Below are 21,632 nucleotides of genomic sequence, written 5' to 3' on the forward strand. Positions count from 1 at the left end.
AATTATTATGAAAAAAATGTTTTTATCTCTGTAAGACCTACGCAAGCTTCCCAAATAGGCCAATAGCAAACTGCTAGGAGTTTAACATCTAAGTTTTTTAAATGGAATTTAAGGGCTTACTATATGCCAGACACTATATTAAGCACTGGGTTAGATACAAGAAAGTGAGGTTGGACACAGTCAACATCCCATATGGTCACAATTTTCATCCCCATTTCACAGATGAGGTAACTGAGGTACTGAGAAGTGAGGTGACTTGCCCAAGGTCACACAGCAGACAAGTGACGGAGCAGGATGAGAACCTAGGTCCTTCTGGGTCCTTCTAGGCGATGCTGATTCTACTCTGTGTGATTGTGATATTCTGAGGGTTTGCACCTTTCTTTTAACTGTGACCCAAACTGTGCTCATACTTCTTTATTTCCATGTGGTACTGTTTGTCTTTGAGTCTCTTCTCCGCAGACCGCTGAGGTACTGAACCATAACAACAAAAAAATAACAACTATGAACGGTCCTCTAGGGAAAAATCACTTATGTAGCTTTGTCCCTTCCTTTAGTTGGTTCTTGCAAAACCCTGCTGGGTCTCTTCTGTGTCCCTATCAAATGTGATTCAGTGGCATACCGTGAGTACACAGCTGTTGAGAGAGGAATGGAGAGAGGGCTCGTGAAGGGCACCCAGTTGTTTTCTCACTGAACCGCATGTTAAGGAAAATTCACATTGCAAGCCTCACCCAAAGCCACTTTCACCAGTTGAGGCAACAGATTCAAAGATAGGTGCGGACAGAGTGAGATACTGGAGTCAGAAAGGCTGACCCATACAAAATTTATTCTACGTGGTGAATTGAACTTCCCTTTTGGGTGAAATATGCTCATTTTAGTTAGTCACACATGGCGAACTGAACTTCCCTCTCAGGAGGAATACACTTCTTTTAGTTTGGTGCTCTGCATCCACTCAAACTGAAGGCTTCCCTGTTATGCGTTACTCTCACATGGTCAAGTACCTAGCTCCTGTCCATGAAGGTGTCCCACTCGGGAGGAATTCACTTATGTGTTACTCGCACGTGGCAAAGCACTCTAGCGCCCAGCTCCGTGAGAAGCACTTTACTCAATATTTTGGTATATACAACTGAAACAAAGACCCCCGATAGCTGCCCTCCAGGAGCTTGCGATCTAATGGGAGGGGATGGGGGACACCAGCCGAAACAATTTACAAATAGTGGAAGTAGGAAAAAGAACAAAACAAACCCAGAAACCACTACAGCAGCCTCAGCCTCACACCTGTCCCATGGCTCCTCACTTGGTGCAGACAAAACAGGCATCCCACCCTCAGGGCATAGTTGACACACAGCCAACACTCAGCAGGGATGACACAAGGTTACTCTTCACCGTTCTTCATAGAAACTTTTTTTTTTAAAGTTGTATTTGTTAAGCACCTACTATGTGCCAGGCACTGTACTAAGCACTGGGATAGATACAGACTAATCAGGGTGGACGCAGTCCAAGTCCCACATAGGGCTCACAGTCTTAATCCCCATTTTACAGATGGATGAAGTATCTGAGGCCCAGAGTCATTAAATGACTTGCCTGAGATCACTCAGCAGATATGTCACAGAGTCTGGATTAGAACCCAGGGCCATGCTGTATCCACCAGGGCATGCTGCTTCTCTTCCAGTTGAGTAGATGTTGGCGGGCTTATCTCTAGGTTGGAGTGGATGTCAGGTTCCAGCCAAGGTGCGCGGCTTCTGGGTGTCCCACACTCCATCCTGGTCCATGTTGGTATGTTTATAACCTGGAAAAATAAATGCTTGGGTTTAAAGGGAGTGGATTTAAAAGGATGAATCAGCCAAATGAAATAGTTCCTGGGAACTAAACAAATACTCTTAGGAGGACTGATGGGTCGGTCTAAGTACTTTTCAGATTTAAGGCTTCTGCTATGATACCTCCTTCCCCATCCCACCAAGTCTTTTAAGGGTGAACCTGGCTGGAATGGATTTCCAAGACTCAGAGAACTCTCCCCATTGGCGTTACTCCTGGAAGCTGTTTAGTTGGCTTCTTGTGAACTCATCCACTCTTCCTTGTTCAGGTCAAGGAGGAAGAAGGCGCCACCCAGCTGGGCTTTGGACCGGGATGGTTAAAAATCTTAGTGTCCTGCTGGTTCTCTCTGTTGATCCATGAGCCCTGGCTGACTTGGTGGCAGCTAGTGCTGAGGCCCTTGGATTTTTCTAGCCTGCAGCCACTCCCACCCTGGCCGCCCAGGCTTGAGATCAGGTGGACTGAGCCAGAGAGTGAAGCAATGCATCATGTGTTTCCCTTCCCCTCACACAGTTGCTTGGGAACCAGAATCTGAGGTTGGGTTAGGCTTATGTGGCCAACATCAGCAATGGGGCCTCTGGCTCCCAGCGTCATCGGTCATTGAGTCTAATGAGCCTGGGGACCATCATCAGTGCTATTTATAGAGTGCCTGCTGAGTGAGAAGCACTTTACTCAATATTTTGGTATATACAACTGAAACAAAGACCCACGATAGCTGCCCTCCAGGAGCTTGCGATCTAATGGGAGGGGATGGGGGACACCAGCCGAAACAATTTACAAATAGTGGAAGTAGGAAAAAGAACAAAACAAATCCAGGAACCATACAGCAGCCTCAGACTTGGAGAAGTGGTGTCCAGTCACCTGAATAGAACCCCCAAATTCCAGTCTGTCTGGCTCAAAACTGGACCCAACAGTGGCCATCTTTCTTTCCCGGCTTTGGAAACTCTCCATGACATTTCTTTTTTTCCCCTACCCCACCTCAAGACAACCGCAGCCTCGTATGGAAACGAGAGAGGCCAGGAAGACATATCCTAGCTTGACAGTTTTGATGGATATCTCCTATTGCTACGCCTTCCTTAAAAAGATGAATACTTTACAGCTAAATTCATCGAAGTTTTAAAACCACACAAATGAAGCTTTTGCTCTCAATAAATCTTGGTGAACTGCTGTTGAATGAATAGTTGCTCCCATCCTTCAGAGTGAAACAAAGGGAGTCACTTAGCTTCCAGATATATGTCTGTTAGGACCGTTTAGCACATCTGTTCCTAGTGCCTGAGGTTTCCGTTACCAAATAAAAGCTTTTAATAGCACACAGGATTCTCCTAGAAGTTTGTACAGAGGATCCCTCCCACTTCGAGAGTTGGATTTGAGAGTGCCTATGATTCTGGGGGATTTTACCAGCTCTTCGGATGATGATTTAAGGTTGATCAGTGTTAAACTAGGACTCTCACCAATAGTAAATCTCCATCAGGTGAGTTCCAAAATGATGCCTTGGGTTTACGGCAAGCCATTTCTCTCTACAGCTCAAAGTGCTTCAAGGCCATTTGTGTGTATACATTCAAACCTTCAGGAAACCCATCCAGTGCAACAGGCTGTTAAACATCATAAAGTCCTAGAGCTAGTCATTCTGGAATTTCTATATTGACTGAGCCCCAGAAGCTAGAAAATAAATGGATGATTGTGGGTCACTCAGCACCGTTAGCTCAGGTTGCCAATAAGCCTGTTCAGCTTGAGCCAAGGAAAAGCTTCACATATCAGAAGATCTTCATCAGCAATGTGGAACTGAATGCTGACACACATGGGAAGTAGTGTGGCTCAGTTGCAAGAGCCTGGGCTTGGGAGTCAGAGGTCATGGGTTCGAATTGGCTCAGTTGCAAGAGCCTGGGCTTGGGAGTCAGAGGTCATGGGTTCGAATCCCGGCTCTGCCACTTGTCAGCTGTGTGACTGTGGGCAAGTCACTTCACTTCTCTGGGCCTCAGTTCCCTCGTCTGTAAAATGGGGATGAAGATTGTGAACCTCACGTGGGACAACCTGATTACCCTGTATCTACCCCAGTGCTCAGAACAGTGCTCTGCACATAGTAAGTGCTTAACAAATACCAAGATTATTATTATTATTATTTCTGCTTTCTGGGGAGACCAAGGGACACTGATGCTGTATTTAACAAAGAAATATAAAGGCCAATCCAGAAGGTCAGCTGTGGGAACTATGAAAGCAGCATGTCCTAGTGGATGAGGCATGGACCTGGAAGTCAGAAGGACCTGAGTACCAATCCTGTTCTGATGCTTGTCTACTGTGTGACCTTGGGCAAGTCACTTCACTTCCCTGTGCCTCAGTTCCCTCATCTGTGAAATGGGAATTAAGATTGTGGGCCTTGTATACATCTACCCCAGCACTTAGTACAGTGTTTGGCACATAGTGAGAGCTTAACAAATACCATAAAAAAACCCAACCAAAAACAAAAGCTGTGGACCATCAAGCTTTAGTCCAAACTGTAAGTCCATGGAAAAGCAGCACTATTCAACCCTTGTTATAGATTCGAAACCTGAACCCATCTCAGTCTTCACATCAGAGTCTCGAGAATCTAGTGTCCTCCTGATGTAATATGCAGTATCAAGTAGCAAAACAGGATCATGAACAACAGTGTCCTGAAGTGAATCCAGTCTAATAGTGTAGTAACTTAGGGTTTTGGGGGGATTTTTTGGTATTGTTTACTATGTTCTAGGCACTGTTCTGAGTGATGGGATAGATACAGAATCAAGTTGAACATAGTTTATGTCCCATATGGGACTCACAGTCTTAATCCTATTTTACAGATGAGGGAACTGAGACACAGAGACATTAAGTGACTTGCCCAAGGTCACACAGCAGACAAGTGGCAGAGCTAGGATTAGAACTCAGGTCCTATGACTTCCAGGCCCAGGCTCTTTCCACTAGGGCTGCTTCTCAAAACAGTTTCCTTGGGGGGTGGGGATGGGGAAAGTATGACAATGGGACCCTGAAACCACTGTGATAAGGAGCATGACATGGAATGCCCCAAAGAGGAGGATCAGAGGAAATACTTTGAAAAATCTATCACTTCAAATGAAAGTTGGGAGACAGACCAGCCTTGCACTGAGAGATTAAAGAAGAAGGGGTTCTTCCTGAGCAGAAGCTTGACTGAGTGAAACTGAGTCAAAACACAGACAGCTCCAGGTGTTACAGATCTTTGTGTATGTGTGTGGGGTGGTAGGGACTGTCGCAACCACATCTGCATCCATGTGTAAAATTGCCAGTGAAGCTATCATTCAAAAACAAAATGTATATAACGTGTGTGTGTGTGAGAGGGAGCGAGAGATGGTTTTCTTTACTTCTTAACAAAATTATGCCCCTCGACAAACTTCAGACACTTACCAACATCTCCTGAAAGCAAACCTGGTTTCCACTAGTAGGAAAAAAACCATAAATAATATGGCAGTCCCATCCTGACTTCTTTTTTTAATGGTATTTGTTAAACGCTTACTATATTCCAGGCACTGTACTAAGCTGCTGGGGTAGATACAAACTAATCAGTTTTGACACAGTCCAGGTCCCACATGGGGCTCAAAGTCTTAATCTTTATTTTATAGATGAGGGAGCTGAGGTACTGATAGATGAAGTGACTTGCTCAAGGTCACGTAGCAGACAAGTGGCCTGAGTTCCAGGCCTGTGCTGTACTTGCTAGACCACACTGCTTCTCTGACAGAACTATAACTTTTTATGGTGTCTTGCTCCTTAGTCCATTAGTCCTTTGATAGGCATGAAAAACCATTCCTTAATCCCAAAGCTGTATCTTCTTTTTCATTTCCCAAAGTGGTCAGTCTCACCCAGGTATGGCTTTGTGTGATCTAAGATTTAAAAGGAAGCTATGAGATATTAGTCCAAGTCTGCTGAGTGACCTTGGCAGAGAAGTTCAGTGCCTTCTCTGTGCCTCAGTTACCTCATCTGTAACATAGGAGATTAAGACTGGGAGCCCACATGCGTGATGGGCTGTGTCCAACCTGATTATCTTGGATGTACCCCAGTACTTAGTACAGCCTCCTGCATAGTAAGCTCTTGACAAATACCATTCAAAAAGTCTTTCCACCCTGTTCCAAGTGGTGTTTTATCTTCATAATAATAATTATTATTAAGGCATTTGTTAAGAGCTTACCATGTGCAAAGCACTGTTCTAAGCGCTGGGGTTGATACAAGGTAATCAGGATGTCCCATGTGGGGCTCTCAGTCAATCCACATTTTACAGATGAGGTAACTGAGGCACAGAGAAGTTAAGTGACTTGCCCAAAGTCACACAGCTGATAAGTGGCGGAGCTGGGATTAGAACCCATGACCACTGATTCCCAAGCCCGGGCTTTTTCCACTAAGCCACGCTGCTTCTCATAATCTTCATCATATTCCCTCAATTCTGTAATGTCTCCCACCCGCTACTGACAAATAATGTCTATCCATTGCTCTTTTCCCCTTAAGATTGTTACCCTCCCTCGTTCTTTTCCCCTTTCCCCTACTAGTGATCCCCAGGGCTGCTTCAAGCCTTTATTATCGCAAGCCTAAGATGAGAAAACCCCCAGAATTCCTAGGAAAGCATTTCCCTTCCCAAGCCGCTGTTTTCTGCCCTCCCTTTACCATCCTGACTTGATGTAACTGAGTGAATGAACACTGCTAGCTAGTCACAGCAAGGTGACTTCTGCTGTGGGGAAAGAATCCTAAGTGAATAATGGGGAGATGGGAAAAACCTGGAGCTCATGTTAACTGACTGGCTTAGGATCATGGAATAAATTTGCAGAAATATTTCTCCTCCTTCACTAATGTTTTGATTTGAGGGAGTTACATTTTAATTACATTTTATTTGAACTTAGTAGCGTTTTGCCAAAATACTCTCTTGCCAAAATGCCTCTTTATAGTTGCTCTGGAAAGCAGTGTGTGAGGCCAGAAACATGAATTCAGTCAAATACTTTCAACAATTGAACCCCCATTGCCTGTCCTTGTGGAGTTGAAGGTCATTATCTTGGGGCTGCCAGTGAATGGTGATATTTTGACATCGTCTACAACCAGTGGTGTGTTTGAGGTCATCGCTGTTGTTATGCCAGTCGTGAGAGCTCCTTTCATACTCATAAGAGTGTGATATTTAAATGGTTGTCCGCTCTGTCTGGAGTTTTGCAACTTTGATGATGAACAAGTTGTAACACCGAGTTTTGTAAAACAGGTTAAGATAAATAGTGTCTAAGGAAAAAAACAAGCCTAGTTGCTACAGTGTTTTAGATTCCTTCAAACCTGACTAGCCATTTAATGAATTGCTTACAACCACGCTTATTTGGACAGAACTGTGGGTTCCTCAATTAAAAGAAATGAACATTGTGGTTTGAGTGGTTTGAGCTTAGACTTTCTACACATCTGTTGCTGTCAGTTGGCTGACATATTAGATTTCAGGAGGGGAAGGAGGGAATTGAAACCTCAAACACTAGTGATATTTGAGGTTGTGTGCACTTTGTCTATTTTGAAGAAACACCATGCTTAGAGTAAGATCTCGTTCTGAGATCGAGCTCACATGTAGATCCTCCCCTGAACTGCCCAGGTTTAGAAGAGATAGAGCTGGAGAGCGGCCTGGGGCCACGTGACCAACTTGTGCTTCTCCTCCTGCAGAGCCGTTTTACGGACTTTTCATTAGAAAAGTAAACTAATTAAATAATAGGGTGGCCTACAAAGTCAGTTTTAATAGTTTACACAAAAGAAGTCTCGCCATAGTAGTTTTGCTGTTGCAGCATAGCAGAATGTTGGGGGCTGGGTGTTCACTGCCATAGGGAAAGTTTGTCTCACATGATGAATGCATCATTTTACAAGTTTGAGAGCTGTTATTTTTCCCACATATCCGTGTTGCTATGGGAGTGTTGTGCCATTATTGAGTAAGGAGAGTGACCTGTCTGTGTTTAACTGTTTGTCCCTTTTTAGTGGCATTGAAAAATGAAGTAATAAAGAACAACACACTGTGGAATTATTCCTTTTTTCCAGGGTGACTGTGGAGGAACAAAGACTCACTGTTTCAAATCCTGGCTAATGAAAATTGAATTGCTTTTATATATTAATGTTCATCTGAACTCTCTCACCCACTGTTTTTAAAGCGTACATCAAGGGTGCATGTTGGGCTAAGATTGAAGCAGCGTGGCTCAGTGGAAAGAGCATGGGCTTTGGAGTCAGGGCTCATGAGTTCGAATCCCAGCTCTGCCACTTGTCGGCTGTGTGACTGTGGGCAAGTCACTTAACTTCTCTGTGCCTCAGTTCCCTCATCTGTAAAATGGGGATTAAGACTGTGAGCCCCACGTGGGACAACCTGATTCCCCTTTGTCTACCCCAGCGCTTAGAACAGTGCTTGGCACATAGTAAGTGCTTAACAAATACCAACATTATTATACTTGTTCTGTTGAGAAATTCATCACTAGGAGGTGAACCCTGAATCCTGTATATACAGGCTTGGGGGGTGAATGAGAAGGGGGCAGATATATTATTATTGTTATTATTATTTATTGGTATTTTACTATGTGACAAGTACTGTTTTGAGTGCTGGGATAAATACAGTTTAATCAGGTCCAATGCAGTCCCTGTTCCACATGGGGCTCACAATCTAAGTAGGAGGGAGAACAGGTATTTTATTCCCATTTTATTCCCATTTCCCAGTTGAGGAAACTGAGAAACAGAGAAGTTAAGTGACTTGCCCAAGATCATACAATAAGACACATGGTGGAGCTAGCATTTGAAACCAGGTCCTCTGACTCCCAGGCCTGTGCTCTTTCCACTAGGCCATGTTGCTTCTCTTTCTGTGTGTAGAGTATTGCACTAAACACTTGGAAAAGTACAATACAGCAGAATTGGTATACGTGATTCTTGCCCACATGGAGCTTACAGTCTACGGGGGAGACAGGCATTAAAATGAATTATAGTTAAGGGAAATAGAGTATAAGGATATTTACACAGGTGTTGTGGGGCTGGGGTGAGTATCAAAGTGCCTAAGAGGTAGATAGCCAAGTGCATATTCAAGGCAGGGGAGGGCAGATAGGGGTACTGAGGACTTAAGGAAGGCCTATTGCAGGAACTGTGATTTTAGAAGGGTTTTAAAGGTGGGGAGAGTGATAGGCTGTTGGATATGAAGGGGGAGGGAGTTCCAGGTCAGAGGGAGGAAGGACATGAGCAATGGCATGGTAGTGGGAGAGAAGACATTGAGGTACAGTGAGTAGGTTAGCACTAGAGGGGTGGATTATTTTATTATTATTATGGTATTTGTTAAGTGCTTAACTATGTGCCAGACACTGTACTAAGCACTGAGTTGGATTCAAGCAGATTTTCCAGATGAGGTAACTGAGGCCCAGAGAAGTGAGGTGACACAGAAAACAAGTGGCAGAGCCGGGATTAGAACCCTGGACCTTCTGACTCCCAGATCTGTGCTCTATCCACTAGGCCATGCCGCTTCTCTAGCTCATTATGGGCAGGGAATGTATTTCTGCATTCTGTTGTATTGTGCTCTCCCAAGAGTTTAGAAGAGTGTTCTGCACATAGTAAGCGCTCAGTAAATCAGATTGATCGATAGTAGGAAATTGGAGGTAAGGTAGGAGCGAGAGAGCTGAGTGCCCTAAAGCTAGTGGTAAGGAGCCTTATCTCCTCATCCAAATCCACTCACCCCAGATGTAATTCTGGATCACCCCCAGTTCAGTTTGGGGCTTGACCAGTGAGCTCCCTTGAAAGCTGCCAAGTGGAGCCAGGGTCCAGAGTTCTGGTCTATACAGGGCTCTGTAGAATTTTTTTTTAATGGTAATTGTTTAGTGCTTACTCTTTTCTGAATGCTGGAGTTCAGATATAATCCCTGTCCTGCATGGGGCTCACAGTCCAAGTAGGAATGAAAACAGGTATTTAATCCCATTTTACAGTTGAGGAAACTGAGAGACAGAGAAGTTAAGTGACTCACTCATGTTCCTACAGCAAATAATTGGTAAAACTGGGATTAGGACCCAGGTCCTCTGACTCCCAGACCTGTGCTCTTTCTACTAGGTCATGCGGCTGAATAATTAGCCCCCAAAGGAGGGAGATCAAAATCTGAAGGCAGCAGGGGTGGGGAGGAGTTGTATATTCACTTCTTATGTTGGAGTGTCTCTGAATTCATTTCATGATTTTGTTTTAAGTCAAAGAGCATTTCTAGAAAGACAGTAAGTACTTTTTTTGTAGGGCAGTACCCACAGGGCTCGGCAGTTGCCCCCTGCCTTCCTGGTTGGAGGACCTTCCAGGTGATGTGGCTGACTGTTGACTAACATATGAATATTCATTCATTCATTCATTCAATAGTATTTATTGAGCGCTTACTATGTGCAGAGCACTGTACTAAGCGCTTGGAATGAACAAGTCAGCAACATATAGAGTCCCTGCCATTTGACGGGCTTACAGTCTAATCGGAGGAGACAGGCAGACAAGAACAATGGCAATAAATAGAGTCAAGGGGAAGAACATCTCATAAAAACAATGGCAACTAAATAGAATCAGGGTGATGTACATTTCATTAAACAAAATAAAATAAATAGGGTTATAAAGATATGTACAGTCGAGAGGACGAGTCCAATGCTGAGGGGGTGGGATGGGGGAGAGGGAAAGGGGGGAGAAGAGGGTTTAGCTGCGGAGAGGTGAAGGGGGGGTAGAGGAATAGTGTTTTCTTTCTTTCCCTTGTGAGAGGTGAAGTGAGGAAAAATTTCCTCATGGAGTCTAATATGAAGATTGAATTTATAGCTCAGAGTAACAGTCAGTACTTTAGTTGGAAAGGACAATCAAAACATTTAGCATGTTTGCTCATTAGGGATAGGCATCTGCCTCTCTTTTTATACTCTCAGGAAAAGCCATTTGGATTTCCTCCGAAAGCAGCTTCCTAATTGGAAAGGGAAGAGAAGCTGTAGGGGAAAAGGAAAAGAAAGGGAAGGGAAAAAGGGAATTTGTATCTGAAGACTTGCTTCCTCCAGTTTGTGCCACTTTGGGCAATGGTCATTTGATTCTGCTTTACTAATAACTCTGCTTACTTTCTGCCCAAGTCCTCTCCGACTCAATGTAGTAGTTTTAATTGAAAATCATTTAAATTACAAGGGGTTAAGTGGATTTAAGGGCAGTTTATCCCCTCGCCTGTACTTGAAAGACTCAATTCAAGTATTCCCTCGTTCACTAGTTAAAAAGAAAAAGATGACTCTCTAGTCTAATGTGGCTAGTAATTTCTCTTTAAGGGCCGCTCAGTCCTTTCACTACCTCGCTGATGTCTTAGTCCCTGTGCCTAGGGAAGTATTATCTAGGTAGGAAGATGTTATAGCCACAGGGCAGACAGAGCAGTCTGCAGAATTAAGGAATAAAAAAAAAATCTGAGGCACCAGAGTTCCCTTGCTCCTGTGGTACATGTCATCCTTTATCAATGAACAGACTTTTTTGGATTATAGTTTCATTTTTCTTCACACACACCATAAAACTGAAGGATAACATTGAAACGCTGAAGAGTTGGCCTGGCGGATCATCCTCCCCACAAATCACAAACTTAGTTCCAACTCTCAGGGGATGAAAACTGAGCATGGCGTGATGGAGACAAAATTTCTCACTCTTTGAATCTTGTTTAGGTTCTTTCGAGGAGGCTTAAATAATTCCTCTAGAGGCAGTTCAGAAAGCCTCCACGCACTGTTTTCTGTAACAACCACCTCCCCAAAGATCAGACTACCAAAACCAGGGCTCTGATTGTGGGGGATGATGGAGAATTTGGGTTCCTTGTCATCATCTCCACCCTCATCATCTTCAACAGTACTGCTTATTGTGCCTGCCCTGTGCAGAGCTTTGTACCAGCACCTTGGGGGTCATCCAGAAGAAGTATAAAAACCAGCCCTTGTCCCCAGGAGCTTTCAACCCAGTGAGGGCACTTACTGCATTCACTTCATAGTAAAGCATTTTGTGAGAGATTAATTTCTTTCTAGCTCATTGTGGGCGAGGAACGTTTCTACCAAGTCTGTTATATTGTACTTTCCTAAGCACACAGTAAGTGCTCGATAAATATGATTAATTCTAAGGTGGGACCAAAATCTAGCAGAAATGGAAAGGAAAGTTTTAAGAAATTGAATATAGGGCTAAAACTGGAAACCTCTCTTCACTATGCGCCCTCTCTCCCTCTGTCTTTCTCTCTCTCTCTTTCTCTCAAGTCCATGTTTGTCACTTGTAACGATTTCCATTTTCTTTCTCCTCCAGTCATGCGTAGGAATCCATTTGGAGTGGACATCTGCTGTCGGAAGGGCTCTAGGAGCCCACTGCAGGAGCTCTACAACCCAACTCAGGTAAGTCCACATGCCTAGCTTAGTCCTCACACCCTCAAATCTGTTTCTCCCCTGAAAATTTTGCGGTGGATGGAAGGGAGCCAGATGATTCTTGAAGATTATGGAAGCCAGAGTGGCAGAGTTTGGGGCAGTTCTTGGGTGCGGGTTGTGAGGCCTGCCCCACATCATAGGGTTGGTTTTACTTCTTTGTTCCCTCCCCCTTCCATTGTTACCATCTTCTCCTCTCTTCCTGCTCCCTTACCTGCTCCCTTGCCAACCATTTCCTCCTTCCTCAGGTCCTCCAAAATTGCCTTGATCCCTGGCTGTCTGTGTTTGCCTCCCCAAGGCAAAACAAAGGAAAAGATATGCACCATCCCCAGTCCCTTTCTCAACAACTCATAGGAGTGATAGTCTGCAGGATATCACAAGAAGCAAAACCAAAAATCACGGCTCCAAATATGTGAATTTACCTTCTGCTTTAAAGTTTAGTTTTGGGGTGGGTCTCCACTTGGATTTTAAAATTTTGCTTTAAATGTTGTTCTACTTTGGCTTTGTTTTTGGTTTTTTTTTTTCCTTTATCATCATCCCTGCCATCAACAGTATTAATTGAGCCAGTCTACTGTGAGCAGAGCACTGTTCTAAATGCATAGGGAAAGATGTAAAATAATTAAAGGCTTCTAAAAGGGTTCATGGTCGAATTGGGGAGATAAGCACTCACAAATAACCATAAAAACCCTAAACTGCAGGTAAAAGGCTAAGAGGAGAGAGAAATAATAGACACAAAGGCTAAATAACTAACTGAGCCCTAAAGAGGCTGAAGGGATGGTGTGAATAGGAAGGTGGAAGCTTGGTTGTGGAATGCCTCACCTTTTAGGAGGACTTTGAAGGAGGAAATGAGGGTCGTTTGGCAACACTAAGGGTGTTACTAGACTGTAAGCTCCTTGTGGGCAGGAATCGTGTCTAGCAACTGTCCTGAACTCTCACAAGCATTCAGTACAGTGCTCTGTGCTCAATAAATATCACTGACTGAGTGAATGAAAGATTTCCACCCATTGGGTTGGGACAGGCGATGTATCAGAGATGAGAGAGTTGAGAGCAAGGCCCAGTGAAAAGATTGCTTAGATGGAATGAAAACTATGAGGTGGGGTATAGTGGGAGGAGAAGGAGGAGAAGTAAGCACTATGGCATGTAGTGGGAGGAGAGAGAGGATAAGTAAGCACTACCATTGTCAATCTAAGAAGATATGGCTAGCCATTGAAGATGGTTTTAGGAGATGTGTGGTACATTCTCATTGGTCTTTGAGAAAGATAATGAATGCAACTGAATGGATGATTGCCGCTGGACTGAGAGGGGAGAGGCCGGGAGGGAAGTAAGGAGGCTGGCAGCTACAGAAGCCCACCCAAAAGGCACCAAGAGCTCGAGTCAGGATGGTGGTGATAAGGGAGGAGATGAAGAGGGGGATTCCCTGGCATCCTGTAGAGGAAGACCAGCAGGATTTAAAGACAGATTGACCATAGGCATAGTAATAGTTGAGCACCTATCAAGAACAGTTCACTTTACTAAGAGGTAGTGATGTAGGTAGCAGCATGGCCTAGTAGAAAATGCACGGGCCTGGGAGTCAGAGGATGTGGTTCTAATCCCGGCTCCACCACTTGCTTGCTGTGTGACTTTGGGCAAGTGCTTCACTTCTCTGTGCCTCAGTTACCTCAGCTGTAAAATGGAGATTAAAATTGTGAGCCCCATGTAGGACACGGACTCTGTCCAACCTGTTGGGCTTGGGAGTCAGAGGTCATGGGTTCTAATCTTGGCTCCACCACTTGTCAGATGTGTGACTTTGGGCAAGTCACTTCACTTCTCTATGCCTCAGTTACCTCATCTGTAAAATGGGGATTAAGACTGTGAGCCCCACGTGGGACAACCTGATTACCTTCTATCTACCCCAGCGCTCAGAACAGTGCTTGGCACATAGTAAGCGCTTAACGAATACCAGCATTATTATGATGATGATGATTAGATTGTATCTAACTCGGCACTTAGTACAGTGCTCACACATAGTAACTGCATAATAAATACCGTAAAAAGTGACACAGTCCTTCCCCACAATGTACGCCCAGTGGGAGGAGACAGTCAGTGGACTGTCTGTGTGGCTGCCAGAGCTTGAATTTGTAGGTGTCGTCTGCAACGTAGTGTTTGACATTTACGTGGGTTCTGTAGTAGGCTGAGTTGTTAGTCCAATGTAACATTTAAGAAATGAGGCCGGAGTTACAATTATAGTTCTGAAGGGCCCTGAGGGCCACAGTTGTGTAAGCTTTCATGTTCAGGTCACGCAAGCTATTTCTGTTGCCTGCCCTGATTCCGTCTACTGAACTTGTGGGGGCATGTCAGGAAGAGCACCTTCTTTTGGTCAGTTAGAGGAAGCCCTTCCTAAAGAACACCCTGGCCCGCTCTTATAAATCCATTTATTAATGACCAACAACTACCCAATATAGAATGTTAGCTCAGTAAGTCCATTTTATAATATGTGGCTGTGTGCGTGTGCATGTGCGCATGTGTAAGTGACTATCCTAATAAATCTGACTCATTAGAATTAACAAGGCAGTAAACATTTCCAATAGCCATAGACTCTGAAAAGAACCACTATTTTGGAGAAGTAAACTCCAGTTGACTAGAAGAATCTCTATGGGGTGGTGAGAACAAAGTAAGGAGACCAGATATTCGTGATGATTACCCTCAAAGGCATGTAGGAGACATTGGAATTAAATTTGTGTCATACATTTGGCCGAGAAATCTGTGGTTCCCCTCCTCCCCCTGCTGCCCCACCCCTTACAAGGACATTTTGCTGCTCCAGACACTCAGCCAAAGTTTCTGAATGGAAAGGGAACGTAAGATTCATAACAGTGAGACCAGCAAATGCTGCAAGGGAAAATTAATAAAATCTGTCTGAAAGCCTTTAAAAAGGAAAGAAAACATTCAGCCCCATAGTTATTGTCTCTGGGGTCTGCTTTGCGTCAGTCAAAGTCTCTTCATTCGAAGTTCCCATTGCTAGAAGCCCCCCTGCAAAGAGAGAGGATCTAAATGCATCGGTAGGCTTGGATCTCTGAAGCCTTGTGACCTAGGTGGATCTCAAGCGACTGGGCCAACATTACAACTTCCATCTGCCTGTTTAAATTATTGATTTGTATTAATGTCTGTCTCCTCCTCTAGACTGTAAGATCACTGTGGTCAGGGAATGTGTCTACCAACTCTGTTGTATTACATGGCAGCCTGGTTTGAAGGCTAGAGCCTGGGGCCTGGGATTCAGAAGGACCTGAGTTCTAATCCCAACTCCGCCACATATCTGCTATGTGACCTTGGGCAAATCACTTCCCTACTCTGGGCCTCAGTTACCTCATTTGTAAAACGAGGATTAAGAGTGTGAGCCCCATGTGGGACAGGGACTGTGTCCAGCCTGATTAACTAGTATCTACCCCAGCACTTAGTGCTTGGAACTAGTTAGTGCTTAACAAGTACCATCATTACTCCCAAGTGCTTAGTGGAGTGCTCTGCACATAGTAAGCGCTCAATAAATGCTGATGATGATTGCCCTATTCTCTATGCTCTTATTTCTCACCAACCACAGCTGTTCCTTTCCTATTCAGTGCACAGTTCAGCTAGCCCCTGTCTTTAAGGAAACCCCAGTACAGTGGATTGTTTAGTTGGATGGAAGGGGGAATGGGCTTTTTCTTAATGGGTGTGGGTTCCGTTTGCTCTCAACAGGATGTTTCCACAGCATCAAACTGTTGTAGGCAGAAATTAGGCAGATTTCCCTGCAACTAGCTGAAGATAAACCTGTAATATTATTTTCAGAGAGGTTAAGATTGCCTGAGCTTCTGAAGCAAAATGGCTTATATGGGGGCAGAATTTGGCCACTTTATTTGCTTATGCTGCAAGAAGAGTGGCTTCTTGCAGGTGACAAAAGAAAGTGGATAGTCCTGGGGCTTCTATATCAGATTGTCTGGGCAGGAAGAGACAAACAAAACCAAGTTTCGTAAAAGGATTTCCTGAGTGTCACTGATCAGAGCCTAAATCTTCCACAATTGGTCCACAGTCTCAGGATGGCCTCTTATGTTTTTCTTATGTGAATACTTTGCACACCTCCAGTCCATGGGGAAAACTGCCAAAGACAATTTGCCATATGTATTCTTAGCAAAATGCCGCCAAGGGTGTCTTGTAATTTTCCTGAGTCTACACAGCCCCCGATTTAAAAATAAAACCTAGTTGTGGATCGGATCTTCTGACTAAAAGTCACTGAAAGTTCAGAGCTTTCCAGCTACATATTTGAAGGCTGAGCACATCTGTGAGCAAACGTTGGCTTTGGCCAGGATGCTCGAAAAACCAAATTTGACTGAAAGCAATTATTAAGGCATAATTGCCTAACATTAGGGTGAAACCACTTGCCCCCTGCCTCCAAATTCCTCAACTCTCTGAGTACTAACTGGTTTTGTCCATTTCAGATCTTCCAATAAATCAATCAATTGATGGTATTTATTGTATGCCTTTTGTGTGTGGAGCACTGTATTAATTACTGGGAAAGAGTTCAATAGAGTTGGTAGACACCATCTCTGCCCTCAAGGAGCTTATAATCTAGTGCCACCAAGGAGGAATTCAGCTCTTTCAGGAGAGTATAAAGTCTGGTAGCCAAAATGGAAAGCTTACAGAGTGCAGAGTCCTCATGACTGGCTGTCACTTTTGGCAGCCGACATTGGATACTGTCGACCAGGTGCTGCACAAGTTTTGTAGGAAGATTATCATTGGGTTTCTGATAGGGGCAAACATCTTGAGCTGTTGTCTGCTGCTCAGTCAGTCTGTGGTTAACACTTCGGGCTTATAAACCTTCTCAGTTATCTTTATTGACAGGTAGATTGGGATGCAGCCGAGGGATTTGCCCAGAGGAACCCAGATTTTAGTTGTGGAGATGGAATTAGAACTCCTGTGACTGGGGTGTAATTCCTTTTTTTAAAAAAAAATGGGATTTGTTAAGCACTCACTATGTGCTAGGCATTGTACTAAGTGCTGGGTAGAAGCAAGATGCATTAAATCTTCAGTCATATTTACGGAGCGCTTACTTTGTGCAGAGCACTGTACTAAGTACTTGGGAGAGTACAATATAAATAATCAGGTTGCACAGAGCCCATGTCCCACTTGGGCCTCATAGTCTTAATCCACATTTTACAGATGAGGTCATTAAGGCACAGAGGAGTTAAATGACTTATCCAAGGCCACACGGCAGATGAATGGCAGAGAAGGGATTAATCATTGTATTTGTTAAGCACTTACTATGTGCACTGTATTAAGTGTTGGGATGGATACAAGATGATCAGGCCTCACGTGGGGCTCACAGTCTAAGAAGGAGGGAGAAGGATAATGAATCCCATTTTAGAGATGAGGGAACTGAGGCACAGAGAAGTTGTGACTTACCTAAGGTCACACAGCAGGTACATGGCAAAGTCTTGATTTGAACTCAGATATTCGAACCTCTGACTCCCAGGCCTGTGCTTTTTCCACTGCCCCCCCACCTCCAAAACGATGCTGCTCCATAATGGGAGATTGCTCAAGAAAAGGCTCCTCTGAGGCCAGGGGCACGCAGGTGTGGTGGCATGTGGTAGCTATGGGCTTGTTGGTTTGGTCGGGTGCTTTTCGTGGCCTCTGAGTCACCTGAACAAAAATGGCCTTTATCTCATTTGCCTTGTGCTGGGATTCAGAGTTGAACCCCTGAGAATGCTCGATCTAGGATTGCCACACATGGTCACCAGCTCAATCTTGGCAAAATCCGCGATTCCCAAATTCAGTGTGGAGTGGTAGCCCCGGTTGTGGGGTGGATTTTATCTGTCTCCCCCACTAGATGATAAGTTCCTCGAGGGCAGTGATAGTGTCTACCAACTCTGTTCTATTGTACTCTCCCAAGTACTTAAGACAGTGCTCTGCACACAGTAAGTGCTCAATAAATGCTGCTGCTGCTGATGATAATGGTTACTGTGCACACAGTAAGCACTCAATAAATGCCACTGATCCAATGATTGATTGAGGGTAGTACTTGGTACGGCCATGAGAAGCATTTGGTGGTTCCAGTGTAAGTTAGCATATTGATAGGGGATGCATCCAAACCTGGTCCATAAGGAACAGCAGGCCTGCCTCCGGCGCCTCTGAAGGAACAGATGTGCTCTGACACAAAAGAGGAAGCAAGGTAAAACAGAACTCCTCATAGACATTACCATTAAGAAATGATGTTGCTGACTGGCTTCATGCATCAGCTTGTGCATCAGGGAAGGCAGTAAGGTGAACGCAGAAAAAGCGGCCATTGTACTCACTGTATCAGGCTCAGGTCAATTAATCCTGCCGCTACCGACCACCTGGTAAATGGGTTGTACATCTAATTATCCGACGTTGGAACAGCAGCTGCCTACTGGAGAAATAGAAATTAATTGATTTACTCTCAGGCTGACTCCTTATGCAAAGATATTACTGTCAGGCTAGCAGAACAGCAGCTGGCCAGTGAAGATGAAATATTTCATTAACCTTATCATCCACACAGCACCGGGGAGATTTCATTATTAATTATGAATTACAATAGACAAAAGTGTCCATTCCTGAAGTCTGGAAAGGACTGCGTACCTTACGCAACCTGTTCCTGTGTCATGGAAGAGATCAGTGCGCTAGAAACACTAGTCTAAGTTTTTATTGTTCGGTATGTTTCCTAGATGAGAGAAATACTGACAAGTTGAAAACTTTTCCAATTTTTTTGGGGGGGGCCTTTGGAGAGGAGAGCCAAACCCAATCAATCACTAATATTTACTGAGCGCCTGTCGTACTAAGTTCTTGGGAGAGTACAATAGAATTAGTAGACGTGATTGGTGCTCTCGAGGCATTCTAGCAGGAGAGATGAGCTCTAGAATAAATTATGGATAGGACAAAGAAATACAGCTTAAAGATTTGTACACAAGCGCTACAGTGAGCTGTGAGTATCCAAGTGTGTAAGTGTACAGCCAGTCAATCATATTTACTGAGTACTTACTGTGTACAGAGCACTGTATTAAATGCTTGGGAGAGTACAGTACAACAATAAACTGATACATTCTCTGCCCCCAACAAGCTTACAGTCTAGAGGGGCTGAAGAGGCAATTATTGGAGATGGACATAGGGAGGAGAAAAGACAGCATGCTCTGCACATAGTAACCACTCACTAAATACAGTTGAATGAATGAAAGTGCAATTAGGTAAGGCCACTTAGCAGAGAGGTGATTTTAAAAAGATTTTAATGAAAGGAAGAACAGAGGTCTGCCATGTATGATGGGGAAGAGGCTCTCAGGCAGGCCTGGAAGTCAGTGACCTGGGTTTTAATCCCCACTCTGCCACTTGCCTGCTGTGTGGCTTTAGACAAGTCACCTAACTTCTCAGTACTTCAGTTTCCTCACCTGTAAAATGAGGATTCAATACCTGTTCTCCCTATTAATTAGCCTGTGAGTCCTTTGTGGAGCAGGGATGGTGTCTCATCTGATGAACTTGTATCTACCCCAGATCTTAGAACAGTGCTTGACAAATATGATTATGATGATGATTATTATTATTGTTATTATTACTAGGGTGCAAGCAAGAGGGTGGTTAAAGGGAGGATGAATGAGAAACAGTGAGTTGGGAGACTGCACTTCCCTAAAAAACCAAATTCGCCCACCAAAATCACTTCCAAGAAACTCACATGCCTCAAAATAGTATCCAGCAGGGTGTCCAGACCTAGGAATTTTTCATTTCACAACATAAGGGATTTCATGACAGCAATCTCCTCAAACACTGGCATTTTTCTTAAAGATTCTTGGGTACAGCTCATGACTCACAATTGCTGGCCCAGGCTTATGACTGACTTGCCTGGCCTTGCCAAGAGCCCATCGTCTTCCCAGTTATCAGTCTGAAGACTGGGGGGAAAGAAGGAGGAAGTGGGAGCAGAAAGACGAAGGGAGGGGAAAGTAAGGACTGAGAGATGAAATGATATTTCAGACAACAACACCCTACAGGAAAGGGATCGTCCCTCAGAGCAAGTTAGCATGCTGATTCTCCTGCTGATTGGTAAACGAATGCCCAAATGTAGACATATCCTTTCCCGTCCCTGAATGTCAGCCACGTCCTTGAGATCATTTGGACGGATGTCTGAGGGCTAGTCCAAAGGAGCCATTATTAATTCAATTAGATGATACGAGATGAACAATCTGAGTTCCTGGGCAGAATCGGCCTGAGTGACTGAGGCACGGAGAGATTTTTGACATCAGGGGAAGATTTATTTTTTTTTTCCTCATCAGTAGGTTTTGTGAATCTTACCACCTGTGAAGTGTCTTTTTGAAACCTTACCTGACAGCGAATGCCACACCGCCATAGTGGTGTAGTTCATAACGTGTTTTCGGGACTGGAGTTTTGATATCAAGAGCTGGCTTGAATACCCCGGAACAGATGCCCAGTGGTAGCTTTCGGTTCATTGGCATGTATTAAATATTCATAATCGGTGCAACTTAAGGAGAAAAGAAATGTTTCATTGAACAAGCACACTGGAAGTGAAGCTCTCTGAACTGCTTCCAAAGCATAAACTTACTTAATGTAAATTGAATGAAGGTCCCAGCAGTGAAAGTGATTTGCTGTATTAGCTAGCTTTACAGTTGGTACTTTCTTTCTTTTCTTTCACAGACTGGGTAGGCAGGACTGTGACTGTGTGAAATAATAGTGAAGTTTTAAGCCCTTAATGGAAGTAGAGTCACTTCTCCCCCAACTCCAGATTTCACAGGACTGAAGGCAGTTTCAGTGAACTCTCCAGCAGCTTCACTTTGACATTCGCAACCTTCTATTCTTAGTGTAACATAGTATTCAGTGAGTGTAACGTCCACAGTTCTGTTTAGGTAGATGTTATTGTAAGATCATTTAGTGGATACATTCAGTAATAATAATAATGTTAATTGTGGTATTTGTTAAGCGCTTACTATGTGCCAGGTACTATACTAAGCATTGGGGAGGTTACAAGCAAATTGGGTTGGATATAGTCCCTGTCCCACATGGGGCTCACAGTCTTTATCCCCATTTTACAGATGAGGGAACTGAGGCACAGAGAAATGAAGTGACTCGCCCAAGACCACTCAGCAGACAAGTGGCGGAGCCAGGATTAGAACCCATGACCTTCTGACTCCCAGGCCCTTGTCCTTCCCACCTCGCCATGCTGCTTCCCAGTGATTGTAATCCGTCATTAGTGCTTTTTGAGGGCTTACCGTGGGCAGAGCATTGTAATAAGTGTTTGGGAGAGTAAAGTTCAGTTAACCCAGTCTCTGCCCCTTCAAGGAATTTACATGGCGCTTGGTTTGAGAGAATAGAATTGCAGTGGAGACAAGGTTAATGTCACAGATGCCATTTTGGAAAAGCTCCTAAATTTTCAGTCAGACTCCTATGGTATTACAGTGGTCCGCTGCTTCCAAACTGCCACTTAGCTACGAG

The 21,632-nt window shown here is 44.1% G+C and overlaps 1 protein-coding gene across 3 annotated transcripts in view; it reads left to right on the plus strand.

Moving 5' to 3' along the window:
- The window catches only part of CHST11 (carbohydrate sulfotransferase 11), a 220,516-nt gene that overhangs the window by 91,600 nt on the left and 107,284 nt on the right, over positions 1 to 21,632 (plus strand). For all 3 annotated transcript variants that reach the window (XM_007670031.3, XM_001508849.4, XM_007670030.3), the window contains exon 2: positions 12,067 to 12,152. In XM_007670031.3, coding sequence (XP_007668221.1) covers positions 12,067 to 12,152 — 86 coding nt within the window. The remainder of the gene's footprint in view (positions 1 to 12,066; positions 12,153 to 21,632) is intronic.

Source organism: Ornithorhynchus anatinus, chromosome 14 (genome assembly GCF_004115215.2).
Source record: "Ornithorhynchus anatinus isolate Pmale09 chromosome 14, mOrnAna1.pri.v4, whole genome shotgun sequence".
NCBI classification, from domain to species: Eukaryota; Metazoa; Chordata; class Mammalia; order Monotremata; family Ornithorhynchidae; genus Ornithorhynchus; species Ornithorhynchus anatinus.